We start from the raw sequence: 27,801 nt of genomic DNA, 5'->3' as shown, positions 1-27,801 counted from the left end.
AAGTTTTTTTGTTCTTAGTCTGAGCAGGAGGGATTAAATTACCCCAATGAGTGGATTCTACACCTTCCTGATGAGAAAAAGCGTTCAGGTAAGACAACGCTCTTTTCTCTTTACGCTAACTCTATGAATTCTTTGTCTTTTAGTATGGATTGGTTTAAAGTCCATCTTAGGTTTTTTTTATGTTCCTTTCCATGTCACTTTTAGAGGGTTATGGTCTGCCCATGTACCTATTTCTATCTCAATTTCCTGTATATCCATCCTCAATTCAGAAGTCATCCAAATCATATCAATTCTTGACCAGGATTTATGGCTATTTGAGTAAAAAGTGTATTGTCGGTTTTGTGGATTAATTTCTCTTCAGAAATCTTGTATTCCAATTTCCTCTGACATATCAAAGAATGTCTTGGGTAGTCTTCTTTTTGCGGGTTTTCCTGTTTTGTTACTTTTATAATCCATTGTTCTATCTACTATCGCATTAAAGTCCCCTATTAAACAAATATTGTTCTTGATTGTTATTTGGAGAATAGTTTGCCACTAACAGTATTTGTTTTTGATGTAGATATATTTCAACCATTACAATTCTTCCTTCTTCATCTGAGTATACCAATTTAGAGTCTATTGTCTCTTTAACATATACAGCAACCCCTCTTTTTTGTTGTTGTGCTGATGTGTAATAAAGCTTCCCCATTTTCAGGTATTCCAATAGTTTATAATGTTGTTTTTTATGTCTCTTGTAAACAGATTATATCTGTGTTTAATTTCTGAAATTTCCTAAAAATTTTATTTCTTTTTGATGGGGAGTTTAGTCCATTTTCGTTTAGCGAAAAAAATCCATTTTTTCCCCATTTCCTTTGCCATTATTTATATTTTGGTCTAGTCGATCTTGTAGTCCTTTGTTCTCTGACAGTTTCTTTCCTTTCATCCTTTTGTTCGTCTTTCTCCTTCTGTTGTTCTACTTGTGTCGTTGCTCCTTGGGCCGTCTCTCCCGTTTGCTTGTCCCCTTGTTGTTGATGCAGTCCTTCATCCAAAGTTGCTCTGTTTCTTACTTCGAAGTCCTCTGCTTCCCAAGTTGAATCCAGTTGATATCTTGTATTATTCCAGTTTATTAGAATGCCTTCCGGCATTAGCCATCTGAAATTTATGCCTTTGGCAGTCAACTTTGTAGTTATAAAATGGTAGTGTCTCCGAGTATCCCTTACTCTCTTGGGTATCTGCTTTAGGAGCACAATTTCTTTATTTTTGTATTGTAATGGTTCCTCTCTCACTTTTCTCAATACTTCCATCTCTCGTTGATTTCTTCATGAATCTCACATGTACTTCTCTTGGTAGTCTGTTTTTTCTTATGTGGCTTGAATTCATGAGGAATATCTGATCCATCTCATTTTGGATATCTGCTCTATCTGCATTTAAGAGTTCTGCCAATAACTCAATAATCACCATTTCTATATTTTCTTCACTATCTTCAGGAATATTTTGGAATCTCAGATAATGTTCCGTTTTTCCCATTTCTACCGTTACCATATCCCGTTCTAGTTCTTGATTTGTTTGTTCTAATTCTTCATTCTTTTGCAATAACATTTCCACCTTTTTAATCAATGTCCTCAGTTTCTGTTCATTTTTAATGATCTTTTGATTTTGAGCTTCAAATTGTGCCTTTATATCCAGAATTTCTTCACTTACTTTCTCCAGTTTGCTTTGTGTCTTCTCATGATTTCTCTGCATCATTTCTTGAATTAGTTTTAATGAGGCCTGCGTTTCGTCTTGAGCAGTTGTAGCATTGTACCAACAGAACTCTGAGTTGTTGGGCTAGCTTGTCCAACAGAGAGTGCTGTAGAGGTTTTCTTTGCAAGTCTCGAAATATTGGATGTACTCATTTTGTGGCTCACAGTCTTAAACCTATATCCAAAGTGTAAACAGAAATCAGCTGTTGTGAGGCAAATCCACCTCCTCCAGTCACATCTTAAGTCTAAAATGTTCTTTTTTTCCAGATAGTGTCTGTTTGGTTTTGGCCAGTGTCAACAAGTATAGCTATAAACAATCTTTTCATTTGTAATCTCAAACCAAGGCACTGTTTTGTTCTCAAGTTTTCCAAGGTCATTTGTAATATAAGACTTTTCTTATTTCTTGTTTTTCTCCACTAGGTGTCCTCCTTGGCTTATTTATCAGTCTCCAATACTCCAATACTCCGATACTCTGATATTCATGAACTGCTGCCCCTTAATGATAAACTACCGCTTTTGAATAGTCTCTCTGGGGGTCTTTACTTTTTCAGGTTCTCCCTTTCAGGGTCTCAACATTTTCAATCACAAGGAGAAGGAAAAGACTTCATCTCACCCAGACTCAGCTCGTTGTTGAAGATCAACTGTTTTGCATAGCTTCCCTTCCGGCTGTAGACAACTTGGGCTGCCTCGGCTCCCCCGGCAGCCTTTCTTTCACCCCTTTAGAGGGGGCTTCAGTTCGCCCAGATCAGTCGCCACCAGATCCAAGCTCCTGAAGTATCCCTCTTTCTTCGTTGCCCCTCCAGGGCAACTTTCAGTCCCTTTAAGAGACACTGGGCGAAGCGAAGCCAGACTGAGAAGCTGGATTTCCAGTCTCTCATGTCTGTCTCATTCTCTGCCAAACCGGAAGTTTTTTCTGGTACAAGCCTACTTTAGATCTCATCCGCCAAAGGATCCAGGAGAGGAGATTTTTTTTGCTGTGTACCCCGCTCTCTGGAATATTCTCCTGTCAGATGTGAAGCTGCCCTCACACTTCTGGAAGAACATTAAAACTGGGTTTTGCCACATAATCTGGGGCCTTGATAGAGGCATGCTAAATTGGGATAGTTGATGGGGTAAAGATACTTGGAGATACTTGTTTCATTATTTTGTTATTGAACGAGTGAACTGTGCAATTGAAAAATCTTTGGAACAATCCATAAATCATATTAAGCATATAGGTCGACTTCTTGTTTAGCAGTTACCTCAGTTAGCAAATTTGCAAATATAAAGTAATAAATGAGAGTGAAAAAATAATTTTCTAACCAACAAGCACACTTATGACCAAATTTTATGCATCTAACAATGCACACTGGAATAAGTAATACTAGCATTGCTACATGAGATAAATTTATCTAAATGAGACATACCGTGTTTCCCTGAAAATAAGACCTGGTCTTATATTGTTTTTGTCTCCAAAAGAGGCATTAGGTCTTATTTTCAGGGGATGTCTACTTCTTTCCTGACACCTGCCTCACATCGTGGCAGTGGTACCGACAGCCCTGTCCAGGAGGCGCATGGCTGTTGCCCCACTTCTGTGTCATACAAGTGCTGCCGCCACAAGGTGAGGCAGGTGGGAAGCTGCCCTTTGCACCCCACAACCACTTACCATGCCAAAGGGGCCCCACAGGCAGGTCTACCATGCCCTGACACCTGTCGCTCCTTGCCTGTTCGATAGTGGCTTCTCCCACTTTCTCCTTCTTCTTCCTCCTTTGAACAGCCCTTCAATCCTGTTGCTACTTTTTCAGTCCTGGATCTCGGTTTGTCTGGAGCCTGTGCAGAGGGTTTTTCCCCCCCCCCCCCACTGCTGGATTTTCACTCTCAGACTGTTTAACTTTCTTTAAAGATTACTTGATGCAGAATGTGGATCCTTCCCATTCTGCATCAAGTAAACTTTAAAAAAATTAAACAGTCTGAGAGTGAAAATCCAGCAGCGGGGGGGGGGGGAAAAACCCTGGTCTCACGTATGAAGAATTTGCATAGCCTGCTTCCCCACTCCCCGTGCCTCTGCCTCTGCCTGTGTACTCATCCTGCTAAAAATCATTTCTAGCTGGGGATCGTCTTAGCGAAGGCATGAGGGGAAGGCAGGTGGTGCAGATTTCCCGTATGTGAGACCTGAGTTCCCCCCCCCCCCACTGCTGGATTTTCGTTGTCAGACTGTTTAACTTTCTTTAAAGATAACTTGATGCAGAATGCAGATCCTTCCCATTCTGCATCAAGTAAACTTTAAAGAAAGCTAAACAGTCTGCAGTGAAAATCTAGCAATGGGGAAAAAAAACTCAGGTTTTTTAGATGCCAGATTAGCATGCATTCACATGCCTCCAATCCCCTTGCTTGCTGCAAAGCCAGATTGGAGCCTTGAGTCACTCCTTGCAGCCCATTTTAGAGCCTGTCCAAAAGCGAAGGGAATGGTTCCCACTCTACCCGATCGCTAGGGGGTTTCGTTTCCAAAGACCCTCTGCACAAGCTCCGGACAAACCAAGATCCGGGACTGAAAAAGCAGCAACAGGAGTGAAGGGCTGTTCAAAGGAGGAGAAAGAAGGAGAAAGTGGAAGAAGCTACTACCGAACAGGTGAGGTGCGACAGGTGTTGCCTGGTTGCAAGGGCCCTTCGGCACGGTGAACAGTTGTGTGGTGCGTAGGGTAACTCCCCCATCTCCCCCGCCCCTGCTTCATGTCTAGCTAGGTCTTATTTTCAGGGAAACACGGTACCAATCAGCAATCTTTGCAGCATCTCTCTTTTTCTCTCTGTCATGTGGTTTGCTTTACTACCAATTTGCTTAGTGACCATTTTGCTGGAACAAATTGCGGTCACTAAAGAAGAAACTGTACTGGTGAATTAAAAATGGATGTTGAATTAAAGAGAATAATTAATTATTGAGAAACTATTACCCAAACGTTTAACTGATATAAATGAATGATAAACATGATCAAACATCCATCCTTACATGATTGCATTTCTGCAATTTTTCATCTGTTTTCTTTATTCTCTCCATTTTTCATTGCCGTCCTGCATATAATGCTGTCTTATGAAAATTAACTCATAAATAACACTCCAAATATTTATGATCCAGGAAATATATGTCCTTTAAGTCTCTTAGAATATACTTCCATGTCATCAGATTCTGTATTAACTGTAATTCACAATGGTAGCTATGTAAATAATAATAATAATAGTAAAGTTGGAAGGGGCCTTGGAGATCATCTAGTCCAGTGGTTCTTAACCTGGGCGATATTGCCCCCCAGGGGGCGATTTCATTTTTCAGGGGGGCGATGGAACGAAAAGGGGTGACGTGCGGGCGAAGGAACAAAAAGGGGGTGATATGGAGGCAATGGAGTGAGAAGTTTTGGGGGCACTTTTGAGACTTTTTCGTACAGTGAATCACTGTATATCTGTTGTACAAAAACATCAGATCTCTCGCTATTAGTGGATTGAATTGTGTTTTCAGATGTTCCTCCAGCTAGCTTCAGCACAGAACGCCGTACATATGTAAATATGCATTGCTTATCTTCATGCATGTTGTGCAGCAGCCTCTACCCATACAGTGGTGCACCATTAGCCAGAATATGGGAGATATGGGGAAAAGACTGGAAATAAATTATTTGCATCGATATGTCCTGATGAACAATTTTAAAGAAAACAAAAAAAGTATTTGCATAAATTGAAGAATTATTTCCCATGTTGTGATTGAGAGGTTATGTTGGGGGAGGGGGGTGATGACAACTTCCTCATTGGCTCAAGGGGGCAATTCATTCAAAAAGGTTAAGAACCACTGATCTAGTCCAACCCCCTGCTCAGGCAGTAAACCCTATACCATTTCGGACAAATGGCTGTCCAGTCTCTTCTTAAAAATCTCCAGTGTTGGGAGCATTCATTGCTTCTCGAGGCAGGTTGTTACACTGGTTAATTGTTCTAACTGTCAAGAAGTTTCTCCTTAATTCTAGGTTGCTTCTCTCCTTGCTCAGTTTCCACCCATTGCTTCTTGTCCTGCCTTCAGGCGCTTTGGAAAATAGCTTGACACCCTCTTCTTTGTGGCAGCCCCTGAGATATTGGAACACTGCTATCATGTCCCATCTTGTCCTTCTCTTCATTAAACTAGACATACCCAATTCCAGCAGCCGTTCCTTATATGTTTTAGCCTCCAGTCCCATAATCACCTTTGTTGCTTTTCTCTGTACTCTTTCTAGAGTCTCAACACCTTTTTTACATCGTGGTGACCAAAACTGGATGTAGTATTCCAAGTGTGGCCTTACCAAGGCATTGTAAAGTGGTATTAATGCTTCATGTGATCTTGATTCTACCCCTCTGTTAATGCAGCCTAGCACTGTGTTGGCCTTTCTGCAGCATGAATGTAGAATCCACCGGTGGTAATCTCAGCCTTCCTGCTCAGATGAGACTAAGTCAGAACTTTAGCCACGCCTCCCTCTGGGTGTGTCTTCCCAGTTATTGACTTAGTCTCAGCTCAGTAGGGCGCAACTTTTTTGGCTCCTCAGTTAGACTAGGTTAATTAATTGATTGATTGATCTCTAATTGGAATTTGTTTTATTCAAGTCTCTAAAATTGAAGTGTTTCATTCTTTATTGAAAATTTGGACTCAAATTGACAAAATCTTGGCATTGGGAAATTACTTAGGACTTTTTTGATTTCGAACCTAACAGGCTCCTACAAAAAAAGGAGCCGATTTAAAGTGGGGCTTTTAGCTCCAATCGAGCTGATCAGCAGGAGCGCAGATCAGCGGGACAGCTGGCTTGCGGTGAACAGGAGTTCCTTGGAGCTCGGGCAGACCGGAAGGCTTCCCTTTCCATTTTCAGACGACGCCACGAGGTTTCCTCGAAAGCAAGCTATTCGGATCGCAGCGGAGGCTGCGTGACAAACTGCAAGTGCCTCTTTGCGAACGGGGGGAAGAGGGCTTTGTTTAGCTTGCCTGATCATCAAAGCTTTTCCCCAGCAGGGGAATTTGTTGCCTTCTCTTCCCCATTTTTCAGCACGGTCACCATTTTGAAGAGGCACTGAACAGACGTGGCCGCCATTTTGAATACGTGTACTGGCCACGGATTAGGCGCAGACGCCATTTTGTAGGGACCTCGTGTTCCTCTGAACTATATTGAGGCCTGTTTTTTTACTTTGCCTTGGCCTGCTTTGCCAGGCCTTTACCGGGGGGAAGTATTTCAGTGCGTTATCAGGAGGATCACACGAGTGGTTGCTTTATTGCTTGGTATTATTGTTCTAACTACTCACTGAGGTTCAGATACATATCTTTCATTGCTTGTGTGAGTTGAGCGAAGGGGAATTTATTTTAGATCCACTTGTTCCAATTAGTTTGTGGCACTGTGCCACAAGGCCTAGACAGGCAGTTCTAGGGAGCTGTCTGGCTGGTTTTTGCCATTGCTGTTGTGCAGAGCAGGGATCGTTTTCCATCTCTGTCAATTAGACCTGCGTGTTTGGGTTCCCCCCCACTTCTGGATATCTCCTACCCGGATTATCTAGACTACAGTGGCAGACAGTTCCTCGCCCCAGGCATCTCAGGGCTCTGGTATTCCCCCCGCATAAACAAAGTGCAGATCAACTGATTTGGACGTGGGGAGAAAGAAAAAAGCCAAGACAAAACACATCTCCACCAAAGAGCCCTCCAAGGCAGCCGAGCGAGAGGCCTCGAGGAGATATTTGGCATTGGAGAGGGAATTCTCCAAAGCCCAAAGGCTCATGTCCAGTGAAGCTGAAGTGGTTCCCCCCCCCCGTTCCATTGGACACTTCTCCATTTGAGCCTCCACTTGAACCTTCACATGATGCCCCTAGGGCATGGTCTCCTCAGGGGGAAACTGAACAGGTTGGTCCCCCTCGCTCCTCATCTTCATCTACACAACAGGGCCCTGAAACTATGTATATCCCAACTGAGGCTGGGATTAGTTCTGTGGATCAACGGGATATGTGGTCAGAACAGTTCCAGGCATTCATGCATCATGCGTTTACGCAATATATGTCATCCTCTCGGAGTCAGCGACCCTTGCAACCACCACCGCCTCCATCCATACCTCCTTCTCAAGTGGGACGTGCCACAGTCCCCGGTTCCGGTATCTCGGAGACTTCCTCCCAGCTAGGGGAGGAGGGGTCAGTGGACCTGGAGATATCCGACACACCCATGTCAGAGGATGAGAAAGCAGCGCCTGAGCAGGCCCCAATTTCGGGTCTTTTTGACCCTTTTTAGGTCTCTACTTATGAAGGCCTGTACCACCGCCAACCTCACTTCAGTACAGGAAGAGAAACCTTCCACCTCCACTAGCCAAGAGTCTAACCCCTTGTTCGCAGAACAGGTTGTGGAGGAGAAGCAGATTCCTTGTCCGCATATCTTTCATATTACGATGGAGAAACAGTGGTCATCCCTGGCTACTCTACCCTCTCCTAATAGTACAGAGAAGAAACTGTTCAATGTTTCTTCTTCATTTGCTTCCCTCTTAGAGGTGCCTTCTGTGGACACTCCTCTAACTTCTTTGTTTTCCACATCTGCAATTCCAGGGGATATGGCTGAGGCTCTGAAGGCGGAGGACAAGAAGTTCGAGTTCTCTCTCCGTCGAGCTCACCAGGCTTCGGCATGGGCGATCAAGGCTGTGACTTCATCCTCTTTCTTCGCAAGGGCATCAATCATGTGGCTCCGTGAACTGCAGGCAACCGTTCCCCCTGATCAGGTTCGGACACATCAGACACTAGGGAAGCTAGTGGCAGCTTCGGAGTACATGGCAGATGCTTCTCTTCATTTGGCCAGGTACTCTGCTAGATCTATTGCAGCCACAGTTGCCTCTCATAGACTACTGTGGCTGAAACAGTGGTGGACTGACTTAAAGTCCAAGTGGCGTCTGTCGACGGCCAAGTATAGTGGCACACACTTATTCGGGTCAGTCCTCAAACCAAACATAATTGAGGGCAAGGACAAACGTAAGATCCTGGCACACACCCCCAAAAGGTCGGAGAGGCGGCCCCAGCAGGAGTTTCGTAGGCAGGCTTTCCGTCCCAGTGATTCCTGGGAGTGGAGGCAGCCCTTTCGGGCCAGGCAGTCCTGGGATTGGTCCAGAGGCTCATGATCCTTTCCAGCCAGGCAGGATCCTCAACAGGACCATCATAGCATTGGAGCCAAGGGCCAATTTCAGTCCAAACGTCCTTTCCGGGGCTCGGGGGGCCATCCCTACAGGCGGTCCAAGTGATGCCAAGGAGGACTCTCCCATAGGGGGTCGCTTGGCACTGTTCACCGACATTTGGGAGGTTACCACCACCGACTCTTGGGTCAGAGAGACCATCAAACACAGTCCCACTCTAGAGTTTTACTCACTTCCTCCAGACCGTTTCATACAGTGTCCAGTATCACGAAACGCAACCAAGACACAATTGGTAGCCACGGCCATCTCCCATTTGACAGAAATCAAGGCCATAGAACCTGTACCACAGGAACAGGAAGGAGAGGGGTTTTACTCCATTCTGTACGTGGTTCCCCAAGCCTCAGGGGGATGGAGGGTGATACTGGACCTAAAGGGCCTGAATTACTTCTTGACCTACAGAAGGTTCAAGATGCAGACCCTAAAGTCCATTCTGGCCAGCATCAGGAAAGGGGACTTCCTCTCTTCCATAGATTTGACAGAGGCATACTTACACATCCGGATACTTCCAGAGCACCGCAGGTTCTTTCAGTTTTGTTACACTCACTGGCATTACCAATACAGGGCCCTTCCCTTTGGCTTTTCTTCAGCTCCAAGGGTCTTCACAAAAATTTTGGCAGTCTTGGCGGCCCACCTCAGGATGATGCCGGTGCACGTACAATGCTATCTAGACGACATCCTAGTACAGTCCAGTTCTTTCTGGTCGGCTCAATCAGACCTGGAAATCATGATACATACTCTTCAGGTTCACGGGTTCTCTGTGAACTTCAAGAAGAGCCACACGATCCCCACGAAGCGCCTCCTTCATCTAGGTGCAATTATAGATTCAGACCTTTGCAAGGTCTATCTCTCACAAGAGCGTCGGGTCAGCATCCGAAAGCTCGTACACCAGGTTCGGAGAGAGAAAATAGTTCCTCTGGTCCAGCTGTCTCAACTCCTGGGAAAGATGGTGTCTTGCATGGGGATCGTTCCGTGGGCCAGACTTCATTCCAGAAGCCTTCAGTGGTTCCTCCTTCCCTTCCAAAAACAGAACCTCACTTCATCCACCAGAAGGGTCAGGGTTCCTCACCATACTCTGTTATCCCTCCTATGGTGGGCTTCATCCACAATGACCAAGGGAACCATTTTCAAGGAGCCTCTCAGGCTCACCTTGACCATAGACGCCAGTCTGTTCGGTTGGAGCACCCATCTTCAGATTCATCTGGCTCAGGGACAGTGGTCCCGGTCAGATCTAGCTCACAAAATAAATTGGCTCGAACTCAGAGCCATAAACTTAGCACTCCAACGGTTTTCCTCCCTAGTGACGGGACAGCACGTCCTGATCCCGACAGACAACGTGGCAGCCAAGGCTCACGTCAACAAACAGGGAGGGACTTGGTCCTGGTCACTCATGCAGGAGGCCTTGGATCTAGGTCTGTGGGCAGAGTCCACTCTGGGTTCCATCAGGGCGGAACACATATCGGGGGAGGCAAATCGGCAAGCAGATTCCCTGAGCAGGGTCACAGTAGACAACTCGGAGTGGTGCCTGGACCTGGCACCATTCAGGGAAATCTCTATCAGATTCGGTCATCCACATCTGGATCTCTTTGCCTCCCCGATGAACATACAAGGATTCCCCCGGATCGAGTGGCTCTCAGCCAAGAGAATCTTCAACATCCAGATCCACAGTGGCTCCAATTGGCCGCCTGGCACTTGAGCGGGAAAATTTAGCTAGGCAATCCTATTTGTCCGGGGTGATCTCAATGATTCAAGCCTCAAGGTTCCCCTCGACTAATAGGATTTATGACGCCACGTGGAGGAATTTTTGCACGTGGTGCACTAGGCAACAGCTCAGACCGCTATCGGTCACCATTCCTAACATATTGGAATATCTGCTAGAAGGTATCAATAAGGGTTTATCACCTAGTACCATCCGGAGGCAGGTCATGGCCTTGTCAACGGTCCTTATCTGTGACAACTTGGTTACTTTATCGCAACAACCGACAGTTAGTGCTTTTCTGAAGGGGGCGGTTAATGCTAGACTGCCCGCAGTGCATCATTATCCATCTTGGGACCTGCCTAGGGCGTTACAGGCTTTAAACTCTTCTCCATTCGAACCTCTCAAGTCTTGTTCTCTTCAATTTCTGTCTTTGAAAGTGGCATTCTTAGTTGCTATCACATCGGCTAGGCCGATTTCAGAATTGGCCGCACTCTCAGTCAGGAGTGATTTGTGCACCTTTTTTGAGGATAGGGTGATCCTCAGATTGGACCCTTCCTTCATTTCAAAGGTCAATATCTGGTTTCACAGGTCCCAGGATTTGGTTCTTCCAAATTTTTGTCCTAATCCATCACATCGTCTGGAACGGCAGTGGCATAAATTGGATGTGTGCAGGGCTCTGCACCATTATGTCAAGTGAACCTCGGCTTTTCGCAAGTCGGAGGCCTTGTTCGTGTCCTTTCAACCCTCCGCCATGGGTCAGAAGGTCTCATCTTCGACCATTGGTAGGTGGATCAGAGCATGCATTGCTAGGGCCTGTCTTTCTCAGTCACTTCCAGTTCCTTCACACATCATGGCTCACTCGACGCACAGTACAGCTGCGTCAGCGGCCTGGTCCACCCAGGCTTAGATCGAGGAGATCTGTAGGGCAACGACGTGGTCCTCCCCTTCCTCCTTTGTTAGGCATTACAAGATTGATAGGTTTGCAGCGGCGGACGCTGCGTTTGGTAGACGGGTTCTACAGCAAGTTGTTTCTTCTCAGGGGACACAAGCCTAGACTTTTCCTTCCCCGTAGGGACATGAGTGGCTTTGGTATGTCCCACTGGTGGATTCTACATTCATCATACTGGAGAAGGGGCGTTGTCTTACCTGAACGCCTTTTCTCAGCATGATGATGTAGAATCCACATCCTCCCTTTAAGGCAGTCTAGGCAGGTGTCATGTTTTTTTGCTGGAGCCATTGCGCCTGACTTCATCATGGATACTTCGCCTCGTCAATAACTGGGAAGACACACTCAGAGGGACGCCTGGCTAAAGTTCTGACTTAATCTCATCTGAGCAGGAAGGCTGAGATTACCACCGTTGGATTCTACATCATCATGCTGAGAAAAGGCATTCAGGTAAGAACGCCACTTTTGGCAGCTGCAGCACACTGCTGGCTCATATTTAGGTGATTGTCCATTAGGACTCCGAGATCCCTCTCACAGTTACTACTATTGAGCAAGGTACCCCCTATAGTATAGCTGTGCATTTGGTTTTTCTTGCCTAAATGTAGAACCTTACTTTTTTCACCATTGAATTTCATTTTGTTAGATAGCGCCCAGTGTTCAAGTCTATCCAGAGCCTTCTGTATCTTAAGCCTGTCTTCTGAAGTGTTGGCTATTCCTGCCAGCTTGGTGTTGTCTACAAATTTGATGAGTTCCCCATCTATCCCCTCGTCCAAATCGTTGATAAAGATGTTGAAGAGCACTGGCCCAGAACAGAGCCCTGGGGCACCCCACTACACACTTCCCTCCATGTAGATGCAGTTCCATTGAGGAGCACCCGCTGAGTACGGCCGGTCAGCCAGCTACGGATCCATCTAGTGGTGATGCTGTCTATCCCACATTTTTCTATCTTCTCAAGTAGTAGGTTGTGATCTACTTTATCAAATGCCTTACTGAAGTCCAAATTACTTAAATTATGTCCACAGCATTCCTCTGATCCACTAATTTTGTCACCTGGTCAAAGAATGCAATAAGATTTGTCTGGCATGATCTATTTTTGACAAGCCATATTGGCTTTTAGTAATGACTTTGTTTGCCTCTAGGTGTTCGCTGATTCGTTGTTTGATTATCTTTTCCAGGATCTTCCCAGGTATTGAGGTCAGGCTGATAGGTCTGTAATTTCCTGGGTCCATTTTTCCCCCTTTTTTGTAGATGGGAACTACATCAGCTCTTTTCCAGTCCTCTGGTAGTTCCCCTGTGCTCCAGGATCTTTGAAAAATATAGTTCAGTGGTTCTGAGATCATATCTACCAGTTCCTTGAGAACCTTGGGGTATAATCCATGTGGTCCTGGCGATTTGAACTTGTCTAGGCTGGACAGGTGCTCACTTACCATTTTCTTGCCTATCTTAATTTGTGTTTCTATTCTGTTTTTTATGGCACTATTTTTTGATAAGTTGGTCTGTTTTTTCCCTTTGTGTAAAGACAGATGCAAAAAATGAGTTAAATAGTTCTGCTTTCTCCCTGTTGCTTGTCACCTTCTTGCCACTTTCACCCACTAATGGACCAATCATTTCCTTCACTATTTTCTTGTTTTTTGCATGTTGAAAGAAGCTTTTTTTGTTATTTTTGACTTTGGTCACAAGCCTTAGTTCATTTTGAGCCTTGGCTTTCCTCACTTCATCTTTGCAGGCTCGGGCTATTTGCTGATATTCTGTGTCCCTCTTTCCATTTTCTATACTTGTCCTTTTTATCTTTCAATTTGTCAGAGAGTTCTTTATGCAGCCATGCTGGTTTCTTTTGAGAGCTGTTATTTTTCCTCTTTGTTGGTATTGTGCTAGACTGGGCTTTTGTATATTAAGGCTTTGCAGAGCTTTGAATTCAAAACCCAAATGTACTTTGGAATATCCAGAGTTGTGATATAGCACCTGTCTATAACTTTATAGGCAGCTGGGATTATGCTTCAATCTGTAGGTATCATGCAATCCTGAGTAAAAGTGCAACTCTTTAAAGAGCTAGAGACAAGTGCTATGTTTGTATCCCTGCATGCTCTGAAACACCAATTGTATTTGGAAATGAATCTGAAGTATACTGGTAGTATAGCTTATATGAAAAGAATAAAGCAAAAGTATTGAAGAAGCAGTTAGGGCATTAAAGAATCCATTAAATATATAGCTTATGCTTGGATAGAAAGAATGACAGAGAGCCTAATTTTCATGTACCCAATTAATAATGAGTAGAGTTTGGGAAAACATAGATGGAATTGTATCGACAGTAATAGCTGCCAGCATGTGGAGTCTTAAACTACAGACCTTTGATTTTAAAACTTAAAACAATAGAGAAATACGTCTTAACAATTCAGTATGTTGGAAATTGAGACTTTATGAGCAAAATTCTGTATTAGTGCTGAGAATTGCTATCTTACTGTATTTCTAAAACACTTTCTGATTCCCAAGGGGTGCAGTGGTTCAGCTATTAAAGATGCTGAGCTTGTCAGCTAGAAAGCTGACAGCCTGGGTTCAAGACCCAAGCACCGCACAATGGGGGAGCTCTCGTTTCTGCTCCAGCTCCTGCCCACCTAGCCATTTTGAAGCATGACAGATAAATAGGTACCACTTGGGTGGGAAGGTAACAGCATTCCGTACACCTCTGGCATATAGCCATGCTGGCCACTTGATCACAAAAAATGTTTTTGGACAACACTCACTCCTTTGGCCAAGAAATGGAGATGAACACTGCACCCTAGTGTCAGACACAACTGGACAGAGAAACCTTTACCATCACCTTTTCCTGACTCACTTATGAAGTTTGTCTAGGGGTGTTGACAGCAGCATTTTTCTCTCTTCCTGTTGGGCTAGTAAAAATCCTAACATGTTGCAATTATATTTGTAATTTGTGTCTCTGAAAGGAGGAAAATCAGGTTGTGCATGTTTCTGCATCATTCTTATCCTAATGATTGCTTGCTGCATCAGGATTTGCAGCTCTTAGGTGGGGTGGAGTAGTGTTCTAAATGATTGTTTCCCTCTCTTCCCAGTATACATTCTGGGAAATGGAAGCTATATTTCCAGTATACATTCTGGGAAGCCTAATATACTTCATATTGAAGATTTTGAAGGTAAGAGTGGGAGACTAAAGGGAAATATTTTTCATAGAGAACTGAAAATTTTGGATAATTCTCTATCTTCTTCAGAAGAAATGAAGAGAAAAAGAGAGAGAAATCTTTAGAAGCAGCACAGTTAATTTCTTCTTATTACTTTGGCTGCTCCCAGAACAGAAGTAGAATGACTTTTAGACAGGGAAACTTTAAAACTCAAATAAACAGATGAAAAACTAAAAATGAAATGATAAAGGTTTTTTTAATCTTTATATAGAATTATAAAGCTTTTATTTCCTGGCTTTGTTTTGCTTAGAAGAGTAATAGTTTTTGCAATTCATTTTTGAATTCTTGAGATTAGATGCCCAAATACTGGTAAATGCTCAAATGCTGCTTATATTCTCTCTCATTTGAATAATGTACCAGGAAAACTAATATTAAAACTTAACAAAGTTTCTTGATTCCCCAGTACTTTCCTCTTCATTTAAGTCTCCGATTAATTGCTTACTTGTTTTAGAGATCAATTCAAGTTAAGATTAGCTGCTGCTCTTCATATAAGGATAAAGGATAAATAATGTATTGTACAAATTATTGTATAAATAATGTATTATAATGTCATTTCATTAAACTATTTAGAAAGGAAAGTTATAAGTAACCTATCAATCAATACTAAATTTAGGAAGTTGAAGTAGTACAATTTTCAAAACAAATGTTACTAAAATGTCCATTCCAAGCAGCTGATTCTCAGTCTACAAAAGCTTGAGTACAAATGTGTAACATGTTTGTAATCTGTTCTTAAATATTAATGAAGTGGAATAAGTACCTTTATCGATATGGCACCGATGGAAAATTGTTCTTTAAATTGGTATTTTATTGTTATGTAAACAATTTATGAATGGGTTTTAATAAACAAATGTATCAGATTTGTTCTGAAGAAATAACTTTGTCAATTATCTCCTACATAAAATTGCAGTGGCATTAAAATCAGTTAAAAGAAATCCAACAGAGTAAAGGTAGTGAGCAAGCATTCTGTTCTCTAGAATTGTTTTCTCAGAGATATTGAAAGGAGATGAAGATATTTTAAGACATGAAAAAGCCTTTATTACACAGTTTTTAAGGGAGGATGTTACTAAAATTTGACTTAGTTTTTTCTAGGTGAAATATTTCAAAGTGCTTTGACATAGAATAAATAGAAACTATTTCTTTGAATGCTTAAATACTAGCAAACTGGGTAGTTTAAATAACATAAAGCAGAAACCAGAAGGAAAAGAAAATGTACATTAGCTATTCCTGAGATCAATTTTAAGTGCTGCATACAGGCTCAGTAGAAGCTATAGGGAATATAGTCTGCTGAATGGAGGTAATCTTTCATTCATAAGATATTTTCCCAGATGTTTGGATATTTGGATATTTAGTTATTTCCTTATATAGACAGAAATAAATGCAGAGAAAGATTTGACAACATCATTTCAACTCCAGCATTGGAATTTTCTACGTAATTTGAAAAATTCAGTGCCCTGCCTTTTTTACTTCTTTTAATGGCTGCTTTATCAATCAGCTAAAGTCAGCCTGATGTTTCAATAACAATACACTGAGTCATTTGCTTCAGTTTTTAATTGTGCTGAATGAAGAACATGAAGAGAAACTCTAGCTTATTGTCAATTAATATTAAATTATTCTTGGAAAAAGTAGTATCTAAGTAATAGAGACTATTCATCTGGTTACCCCTTGACAAACTACCCAGTCCTGTATTCCTTAATACTGTAAGTTTCAATGGAATTAAAACTTCATCTAAATTCCATAGATTTATTTATATATGTAAAAGGTGCTAAAACAAGTATTCCATATTATAGTATTTGTCCTTAAAGAATTAATATTTATTTTTTTTTCAAAAGGAGAAGGGAAGAATCTGGTATAAAATTGGGAGTTAAGAGATTGCATTGTTGGCTATGAAAAACAGATTGATGGATGTTATTGAAGGAAAAAAGAGAATAGATTGAAATGTGAAGAAGACACAAGGCGACAAATCAGGGACACTAGTTCTAGTCCCACTTTAGGCATGTAAGCCAGCTGGGTGACTTTGGATCAGTTTCTCTCTCAGCCAGCTTATCTCACTGAATTGTTGTAGGAAAATAGGATGAAGAAGGAGCATTAGGTATGTTTGCAACCTTGAATTATTTATAAAAATAATAAACTTAGGATAAAAATCAATAAATGAAATAAAAAATAAATTTAGTCAGAAGGAGTAAGCTGTCATTATCTTGATTGCTTTTTTCATGGCTTTTTTATGTCTTTGTCCTAATAAAGTTCTATTTTATAAAAGTTTTCAAAACTGCTTACTGAAGATTAGTCTCTTTAAGAGCTATTCACTATCAAGTTTGTCCACATTCAACAAACACTTACCTATTAATAAAAGAATTTCCTATTATACTGTAAATAGGGAGAACTTTTTTCTCATCCTAAGATAGGCGAAAGAGGTTTATCTAAAAAGAAAAAAAACACCCTACTATCTCAGTGAGATACTTCTTGAATACCTGAGTAAACATCTGGCCTGAAAAGGGGCTGGAGTTCCAGGGATCTAGAGGAAAGTGACTTGAGCCAGGATCTCAAGGGTTTTCCCACACTTTCAATTTTCCAATTTCTTCCCCTTCTCTTGAATAAATGGATATAACTGCTCTTGTCCTATTGTATTGTTTGCATCACAGCAATATTCAGGAATTGCAAACGTAGTATGTCTAAAAATAGTTTCTGTATGTTTCTGTGCCATCAAGTCAGTGTTGGCTCCAGTTTGGTTGGCAAGATTTTCAGAAATGGTTTACCCTTGTTGTTTCTTAGGGCTGAGAAACAGTGACTGGTCCAAGATCACCTGGATGGCTTCCTGTCAAAGGTGGGACTAGAAGTCATGGTCTTCAGGGTTCTAGCATGGTGTCTTAGCCATTACACCACACTAAACATACTATACAGGTTTATATCTAAACATGCTATACAGGTTTATAATTGTAAAGTCAATATGATAAGAGCCTGGACCTTCAAACTAGTTCAGTTTAGATATTGCTACAATCTTGTGATATATTTTTTCCTTTGGTAGGGTGAAGCAAGACTTGTGGCAAAGCGTGCAGCACGAGCTGAAGCACGGGAAATTCGGATGAAAGAACTTGAGAAGCAGCAAAAGGAGGTATGTGACAGCTTTTTGAATGAATTCTGAAGTACAAGAGTTTCTTGATATTTGGGATAAAATAGATAAATTATTGTTGTAAGTATCATACTTAGTGTCTATTGCAAGAATGTTATGAAATTATCTCTTTATATATGAATATATATAAACATATATTCACATTCATTTGTAAAATACATGTAATTGCTTTTTTGAAAAAAATAAAAGCATATTTAGAAATAAAATGCATTTAGTTCTTCCTACTTGAGGACTTTACTTAACAGTTTATTAAGGAATGCAACTTAGATGAAAACTTGTTGATTATATGTACAAAATTGGTGCAATGATTTAGATCAATGAAGATGTCTACTTTATAAGATAAGGTAACAGTTATTGTCTCTTTTTTCAGTGAACAGACAGGCATGCATTAAAAAAGAAATTCTGATGCTCGCTCTGAAAAGAAAATATATATACATATACAAATATGCACACACATAAACATATTATATATACGTATGTATATTTGTATGTATGTATATGTATACGTGTACGTATACTTAGTTGATAAAACAGTTTGACATGGGAGAGCATGCCCAGAATTGTGATCGATTGGAGCAGCCAATTCACAAGTTTCATAGATAAATAAATGACCTCATCCAGATCTAAAGATGGAATATCTTTGGAACTAGATAGCTTCTTCACCCAAAACTACTCTGTTTTGCTTGGATTGATCCTAAGCTTGTTTTTCTCCATCCTGATTCTAACAATCTTTAAACATTGGGGAAAATGACAGTTATTTTACGTAACAGTGTAGAACTTCATTACATTAATTTTACTTAAACATATTTTGTGTGGTCTATTTAAAATTTATGTGAGTTGAGACAGTGAAGATGAACATGTGTGAAAGTTATCCTTTAACAATTGTGTAGATGCTGTCTTTCCCCCACTTTATTTAATCTTACTGTTGTAGTTACTCTTCTGATAGTGGAATCTTTAAAGTTTTTTTAAAATTTCATACGTCCATCCAATTATAAGCCCAGAAAGAATGGCCAGAACTCTGTTGGTATGCCACCTGAGAGAACTGTCTTAAAGGAAGATCCTACAACAAAATCTGATCTTCCTGAAGCTTATCACTTGGTAATTGATCTGGGTCTAATAACCCAGTTGGGATAGCTGTACCAACTTAGTATCACAACAATCTCAAATATCTAGGGAAAAGAGTTGAGAATTCCCTCTGATGTATTATGAAACTCTTTAAGGCAGCATTTCTAATAAATTGTTTCTCCATAGGTTTTCTTTTACGTGTTAATGTAGAATAGAAAAGCACAGTAATTTATGCTGATCTTGACACTATACTTCTGTTTTAGTAACCTCAAAGTACATTTGGTTTATTTGTAGCTGCATGTTCAGTTAGTGATCCAATATGATCCTCACATTTGTTTTACCTGGGAACTATATTCTACACCCATGCCTTATTTTTTCCTTCCCAAATATATTATTCTCTAAGATATTCTATAGTTTTGTATTATCCAAAGATTTGCTGATTTGGTTAGTTCGGCAGTTCAGTTCTCACCGGCTCAAGGTTGACTCAGCCTTCCATCTTTCCGAGGTTGGTAAAATGAGGACCCAGATTGTTGGGGGAAATATGCTGACTCTGTATACTGCTTAGAGAGTGCTGTAAAGCACTGTGAAGTGGTATATAAGTCTAAGTGCTATTGCTATTTGTTGACTATGATTTTTTAACCAGATCCATAACCATCTAACAATAGCAGATGGTGCCCACGTTTTGCCATTTTCTCTGCTAGAATCTCATGGGAGTATTAGATGCTTTTCTATAGTCAAGACTTACTATGACTATCATATTTTCATGCTCAACCAAATTAATTAATCAGTGAAAAAAAAGAAATGTTACTTTGGTGTGAATTATAGTCAGTTCTTCAGGGGAAACCTTTAGGAAGTTAAAAATACAGTTCATTTCTGATCCTGGAAACAGAGCCTTCTGAAAGCTAACTGGTTTCTTTCACTCATGGAAAAAGAAGATTCACAAAATCTTAGTTTCTGAATATGAAAGTTCTTTTATTCTTAACTAATTTCCAATAATGCATGTGTGCATACTCTCAAGCTCCTTATTGGTTATATAAAATAAAGACGTTCAAAAGAGATGCTTTGTACTATCACATGTATAGCCAGTGAACATTTTAAACAGAGACATACTAATTTAAATGATGTAACAGGCATTTGTCATGCTAATTAAATTTAAATACAGAATACTTAAATTTAATTAGCATGACAAATGCTGATTGCATTTAACTAAAAAGAAGGTTTTCAATATTAGAACCTGCAGAAGTAAAAATTAGAAGAGAAAAAGGAGAAAAAGCAGATGTTGATGTTAATGTAGGTTTAGCTGAAGACAAGCACTGAACAATTTAGTACAACATTATACTTGTTTCATCTTACATTTTGAGAAAAATATACTGGGAAATCTGTTTTGGGTTGTATCAGCTTTGTAAAGCTTTACAAGACAAATTTCACGATTATATTTACTACTGAATTTTAAGTTAGCGTTTAATGAGAATGTGATAGGAGTTTCCTGTACTGTTATTTGGAATATGAGTATATGGATATTGGGTGGGGATTGGTAATTTTGTATTATTTGTGTAGGGTACAGATCTAACTAATACTTATTGTTATGCAGTAGATGCCCTCTGTAGAGAAGAGTGTTCATTTCAGCCTTTGACAGTATCATATTATATCCAAAAACAATTTTAAGTGCATTTGTCAGAATCCAATTATATTTCATTTCTAGTTATCAACCCCATTTCTGCCCTCTCTGGATTCTGTCATACTACGAAGGGGAAGGGGAATGAGCAAAGGGGTTTTATGGCTCTCACTTCCTTCATTAAACTTCAAAGGGACTGAATGTGGATCTCACCAAGAGGACTGACCATAACAATATGGCCATCACCTTTCATCTACTACTTTCTGAAGTCTCTCTTCTGCCGGGTGAGGAAAAAGGGGTGGAAATGTAACGCTTGGGATTGTCGCTGGAAGGACAGTGGGGTGGGGGCTGCTTAGGAACACTTAAAACCTTGAATGGTAGGGGTTGGCCCCTCAGATCCTGTATAGAACACCTGCAACCATCTTCTCTTAATAAAGATACCTGTTGGAAGAGATATTCCAAGAGTTCTGTCTTCTTAAGATGTAAAGTGGGGTGGGTCCTTACAGCATTACAAAGTCTATCTCTTATTTGACTTTTGCATTTTAGAAGTGTATTTCATCCCTGTTTCCTCATTTACTAGCATCTAGGAAAAGTGCATTATATAATGGGTGTCCTGAAAAAGCTTGCCTTGATATGTTGCTTCTTCTTTTCCTCTTCTAGCAATTACAGATCTATCAGGTTCAAAAGGTAGGGCTTTCCTAGTCTACAATGAAATTGCATGCTTCTCCAGCATGATGGATGAAGAATCCACCAATGGGTTATTTCAGTCCTCCTGCCCAATCAGACTAGGTTGTCAAAGTTGTCACGCCCGTCCTTGCCTGGTACCTCCCAGTTTCAACTTAGTCTGTTCGCCCATGAGGATGTGATAACTTAGACTCCCAAATTCGTTCTTCTGGCAGGTTTGATTTAGATGAAACTATTTCCCTTTTCTACCCATTAGTGGATTCTTCTTGACTGGAAGATTGGAGTTTACACAGCCTCTGATTATTCCCTTTACAGGGGACTCTGTCCTCTGTCCTTTTAAAAAAATTTCCTTCCTTTTATCAGGAGTTCAGATAGCTATCTGGGGGTTTTTTTCTCCCTTTGTAGCTCAGCCAGTTAGCTGAGACCTTCCCCTTAGCTGAGGAACTCAGCCCGTCTTCGGGGGAGGTTTTCCCCTAAGGCACGCAAGAGCTCAGCTCACGATCTCAAGATCGGCTTGGCATCTGGCATTTCTCCCTCAGTCAGGGCCAAAACTACTTGCGGTCGCCATTTTGGAGCCGTTTGGCCGTCAGCGACTTGCTGAAGCTTGACCTCATTCAAGCTGACAGGCCAGAATTAACCGTTCTAGTGAGCTTTGCTGTGGACAGAAAGCCTACCTTATAGTACATCACTTCCTACCAGCTGTCTTTCAGCCACAGAGCCTCCACTGCTGCTGGAAGGCGCCGTTACCGCCGATGTGCCTCTCAGCTGTTTGGCGCAACAGCAGCAACCTAAAGACTAAAAACTGGTTACACAGGGGATGAAAATATCTTAAGCACGTCTCTGCACGATCAAAGCTAAGCTACCCGATCGCCTCAGATTCTCGCCCCCCCCAGGGCCTCTATCCCGGTAGTGCGGCTGCCATTTTGTGGCGCAGCAAAATATTCCCTCGAGAAATAGGCGGTGTGACAGAGGTCAAGACTAGCGCGTCTCTCATCTCACCAAAGGGGGCAGTTCATCAAGGCCGTTCTCCCTTGCCTCACTGTTGCGGGCACCATTTTGGTTGATTTTGCCGGACGGCAACCTCGACACTCGTGGGCCCAGACCACCACAACAGTATTAGGCCATAACAGGCACCTGATTTTTGACCAAGCAGACCCTAAAGTGCTGGTAGAGTCTAGGCTAGGCATCTCAGATAGCCATTCACATAGGACCATCGTTTAATCTAGCAGTCTCTTTTCTCCCTCTTGTCACCTACGAGCAATTCATTGGCTCCGGGCCTTTCCACTTATACCTCACACACCTTAGCCTTCTGCCTCTCTGCATCCAGTGGTTGCTTCTTAAAACCTGACCATCACCACTATGTGAGACACGTGAGATCTAGTCACTCAATTGGATGTCCCTGTGACTGCGCCTTAACACGCACAGCGTGAATCCGGTTTGGCCAGTAGACCGGACCATGCTGATCCACGTGCACGTCAGCCCCATCGCGGTGGGCAACTGACGGTCTCTTGCAGATCGAGATCGCCTTCAGTGATCGCTGGGATCCTTCTTGGTTAACATGGCAGAAAACACTGAGTCACAGGCTTCGGTTTCAAGCAGGCAACTTAAGCGCAAGTCCCCTTCCCAAGAAGCCACGGCTAAGGCACAATCCAAGTCTAAATCTAAACCAAAATCTGGCAATAAGCCCAGCAAGTCAGCTGAAAAACTGGGCGCTATCTAACAAAATGAAATTCAATGGTGAAAAAAGCAAGGTTCTACATTTAGGCAAGAAAAACTAAATGCACAAGTACAGCATAGGTGGCACCTTGCTCAATAGTAGTAACTGTGAGAGGAATCTCGGAGTCCTAGTAGACAATCACCTAAATATGAGCCAGCAGTGTGCTGCAGCTGCCAAAAAGGCCAACACAGTGCTAGGCCAACAGTGCTCTGTTACTACACAGTGTAGTAACGGATAGAATCAAGTTCACGTGAAGTGTTAATACCACTTTACAATGCCTTGGTAAGGCCACACGTGGAATACTGTATCCAGTTTTGGTCACCATGATGTAAAAAAGATGTTGAGACTCTGGAAAGAGTACAGAGCAGAGCAACAAAGATGATTAGGGGACTGGAGGCTAAAGCATATAAGGAACGGCTGCTGGAATTGGGTATGTCTAGTTTAATGAAGAGAAGGACGAGGGGGGACATGATAGCAGTGTTCCAATATCTCAGGGGCTGCCACAAAGAAAAGGGAGTCAAGCTATTTTCCAAAGCGCCTGAAGGCAGGACAAGAAGCAATGGGTGGAAACTGAGCAAGGAGAGAAGCAACCTAGAACTAAGGAGAAACTTCCTGACAGTGAGAGCAATTAACCAGTGGAACAACCTGCCTCCAGAAACAGTGAATGCTCCAACACTGGAAGTTTTTAAGAAGAGACTGGACAGCCGTCTGTCCGAAATGGTATAGGGTTTCCTGCCTGAGCAGGGGGTTGGACTAGATGACCTCCAAAATCCCTTCCAACTTTACTACTACTACTACTACTACTACTACTACCACTACTACTACTACTATTATAAGAAAGTTACCTTTTTGACTTTGAACAGTCACTGTCTCAGTGTTGCGATCCTTACCCGAACCAAGATGTACGGAGAACACAATGACACTGTATCTGGTAATAGCGGTTTAATCAGTACCAAAAGGAACAAAAACAAAGACGTGCGGCAACAAGGCTCTTTGCCCGGAAAAAATTCGTGCTGGGAGCTACTGCCTCCCAGCATTATTTAAATCCCTTTCCAATCTAACCCCACCCATTACTTAATCATGTCCGCACCCAGTGTAATAACCCCCACCAATCCACCCTTCCGCATTTTGCCCCATCATCATCCAAACAGCATTCTATAATAATTAACCGTTCATCCCCTCCATTTGGCGTTGCTCTTGTAATCCTCAGAAAGGTCCCATGCACATTCTGGAATTCATGTCTTCATTCCATCAGCCGGGATTCGGTTAGCCGCCAAACACCTGATTGGCGGTCTATCATTCTTCTGCGCCTGCGTGTTATTTCTTCAATACAGACATGGCATCTCAGCTCCATTGAGTTGTCCGGGATTCTGTTAACAGCGAAATGTTCATTTGAGGATGTTTGGCTTGCGTTTTCAAACCGGTAATCTGCAGTTCTGTGCTGGTCTCCCATTTTCATATGTCGAGCCGGGGGGGCTTAACAGGCAGCCCTCCTACCAAGTGTCCTCCTGGAAATGGATAAAATATACAGTTAGTTTGGTGTTGTGCTCGGTGGTACATCTCTTTCTCCCCCTGGCTTATTGGGATACTTGCGATGGTATCTACATATTAACCGAGCTGCCTTCATATCTGCTTCCCTCACCCATGATGCCTCAGACACTGGGTAACCCCTCCATTGTACTAGGTATTGCAATCGATTTCGTCTATATCGTGAATCAAGTATTTTTCGTATTTCGTAACGGTCTCCCCCTACTGGACCGGGAGGTTGTGGTACCTGCCTGAATGCCGGTTTTGTTACTGGTTTCAGTAAACTACTATGAAAGACCGGGTACACCTTGCCAAGATTGCGAGGAAGTTGCAATCACACAGTCACTGGATTGATGACTTGGTCAATTTTGAATGGCCCAATATACTTTGGACTTAACTTTTTACATGGTCTACGTAATTTTAAGTATTTTGTGGATAGATACACTTCATCATCTATCTGAAATGGCTTTTGTGGACTCTGTTTCTTGTCTGCTTGTCTTTTTGCAGATTGTTCTGCTTTTAACAATGCTTTCTTTACTGTTCTCCAAGTCTCTTTAAATTGAAGCATCCAATCGTGGGGTTGGTATGACCTAATATCTCCCTGAGGACATTCGGAGATAGGAACGAATTCCATTCCATTTACGACTTGGAAGGGAGTAAATCCAGTACTACTATGTACGGTGTTGTTGTATGCCATTTCAGCAAACAGTATTAATTCTGTCCAATTTGTTTGTTGGTAATTGACATAACACCGTAAGTATCATTCAATCATCGCATTGGCTCATTCAGCTGCTTCGTTTGTGCTAGGATGAAACACCGAACTAAGACCTTGGGACGAACCAATCACTTTAACGAAATTTTTCCAAAATCTAGCAGCGAATTGTACACCTCGATCAGATATTATACGTTGAGGTACCCCATGTAGCTGATAAATATGGGTTATAAATAATTTAGCTACCCTCCGAGCTGATGGTAACCCTTTACATGGTGCTTGTTTGGAAAATAAATCTATTACTGTCCAGATGACTGTATTCCCATGACTTGCTGGTAAGTCCACTATGAAATCCATGCCAATATCTTCCCACGGACGTGATGGATCTGAGATTTGTTGTAATAATGGTTTTCCTACCTGGGGTTTTGTTGTTGCACATATTGAACATTCTTGGACATATGTTTCTACATCTTTCTTCATACCAGGCCACCAGAATTGCCGTTTAATTAGATGTAGAGTTTTTAGAGATCCATAATGACCTGCTACCTTTAAGTCATGACCTCTCTTATCTATCTTATCTTATCTATCCTCAAAGATGATGGAAGGTATATTTTATTACCTTTCCACGCTAATCCATCTCTCATAGTCAAAACATGGGGATGGTTTGTTAACCAAGGATCTGTTATAAGTGAGCTTTGCAAGTTACGTACCAGGTCTTCCATAGGCCGTATTACTGCATCTATATCCTCTGATTGGTCAATGGAAGGTATTAGGGCTTGTACCACCTCTTCCCGTTTACTGTTATATTAAGGCTTCCTTGACAATGCATCTGCCATGAAATTCCTCCCCCCGAATTCCAGAATTGGAATCGCTGAAAGTATAATGCCCACCTTACCTGTTTAGGTGGTAGTCGTCGAGGGGTTTGTAATGCTTCTAGGTTTTTGTGGTCTGTCCACACTTCAAAAATCTCTTTTGCTCCCTCTAAAAAATGGCATCATATGCTTAGTGCCCAATTCACTGCAAATGCCTCCTTCTCCCAAACCGCCCATCCACGTTCAGCAGTTGTAAAATTACATGAGGTGAACGCACATGGTTGTAACTTCCCTTCTTCATTTCTTTGTAAGAGCACAGCTCCTACTGCCACATCGCTAGCATCTGTCTGTACTATGAAAGGGTCCTCTGGATTTGGATGCCTTAGAACTGGTTCCCTTGAAAATAACATTTTTAAAGTTTCGAATGCCTTTTGGCATTGTAGCGACCAGGATAACGATTGGTGTGGTTGTGGTTTAGTACCCTTCATCTTAGTCTGAAGTAAGATTTTTATCAATGTATCTCCTTAGCTCCTTCATGTCATTTGGACTCATAGCTTACATTCGGGGCTTTGGGAGTTTTGCGCCCTCTATTAATTCTATGGTACAATCACTTGATCAATGAGGTAACACATCACATTCGTGTTCATCAAATCCCTCCGCAAGCTCAACGTACTCCGATGGAATCATTACACCCCCCTTCTCCCAAGTTTGAGTGGGATTTTCCACACTTTCTTTTCCCATTTTTGCTTGTTCGTGAGGTAATGGTTGGGGCCCTACACTGATACGTATTCTTCTATACCCTCCTTCCCACCAAATTGTTGGACCCCATTTGTCCAACCAAGCTAATCCTAAAATAACGGCCTCCGTCATGGATGGTATTACTATAAATTGTATCATTTTCCAATGTTCTCCTAACTCCATTCGTAACGGTTCAATGATTTATTTGGCAGGTATCCCTCCCAGTAAGGACCCATCCATCTGCTCAAACCGTATAGGGGTACTCAAGAGCCTGACTCTAATGCCTGCTTGCCGCACCACCTGCTCACCTATTAAACATCGAGTATTTATTAAAGCATTATATTTATTTTTGCAACCCGACTGTGGATCAGTGAGTGTTATAGGCAGGATAAACGGGTGAATAGGTTCACTAACCATAGGATCTTCTACAACCCCTGGATCTTCTTCACATATAACCAATTGGGTTCCTACTCCAGATTTCCTCTCCTCTGGTTCCATCTCACTTCCCCAGGTCTTAGGGCTGTCGAGTTTCTGTTGTACTGCTTGGGATTTCTCCCAAGGTTTCCTCGGTACACTTTTTGCCAGGAACTCTGATCTCCCCTTAGGAAATAGGTCAGTGCATTCAGCAATACGATGACCTGGTTGGTTGCATCGAAAACAACGAAATGTCGGACCAAACGCTCTGATGGGTAGACAAGGTGAAAGACCTGGAATTGATGGTCGCTCAAAAGTCTTTCGTGGAGTCATTGGGCCGACGTTCCTTGAACACAATTCTTGCAATCCTGTGTCTAGATCCACCACCATCTGGTACCAATCCTGCAGCGTGTTTGACATGCCTCAATATATACATGCCTGCCTAAGCTCTTTGTCTAATCCAGTACTAAACTGATGTATCAACAGCTGTTCTGGCTGTCAGACCCAGCTTGTCTTACCCATGGGCAGACATCGCTATATAGGTCTGCGGCCCAGGCAGCGGCCTCTCCCTGCAAACTCGCGGTGACTGCAACCACCATTGCCCAGTTGGACGAGTACAGGGAAAATTAGTACGGACGGTACTGCGAAA

At 42.0% G+C, this 27,801-nt stretch overlaps 1 protein-coding gene across 8 annotated transcripts in view; it reads left to right on the top strand.

The window, feature by feature from the left end:
• The window catches only part of LRRFIP1 (LRR binding FLII interacting protein 1), a 257,901-nt gene that overhangs the window by 60,245 nt on the left and 169,855 nt on the right, over positions 1–27,801 (top strand). For 7 of the 8 annotated variants that reach the window (XM_039341927.1, XM_039341928.1, XM_039341925.1 and 4 more), the window contains exon 2: positions 17,764–17,850. In XM_039341927.1, the coding sequence (XP_039197861.1) occupies positions 17,764–17,850 (87 nt within the window). Of the gene's footprint in view, positions 1–14,590; positions 14,697–17,763; positions 17,851–27,801 lie in introns of those variants that run through there. The other variant, XM_039341921.1, reaches the window with a different exon arrangement.

Source organism: Crotalus tigris, unplaced genomic scaffold, assembly GCF_016545835.1.
Source record: "Crotalus tigris isolate CLP2741 ecotype Arizona unplaced genomic scaffold, ASM1654583v1 scf7180000017774.6281472, whole genome shotgun sequence".
NCBI classification, from domain to species: Eukaryota; Metazoa; Chordata; class Lepidosauria; order Squamata; family Viperidae; genus Crotalus; species Crotalus tigris.
Note: the sequence above shows the minus strand (reverse complement) of the source record. Positions and strands in the feature narration are given on the sequence as shown.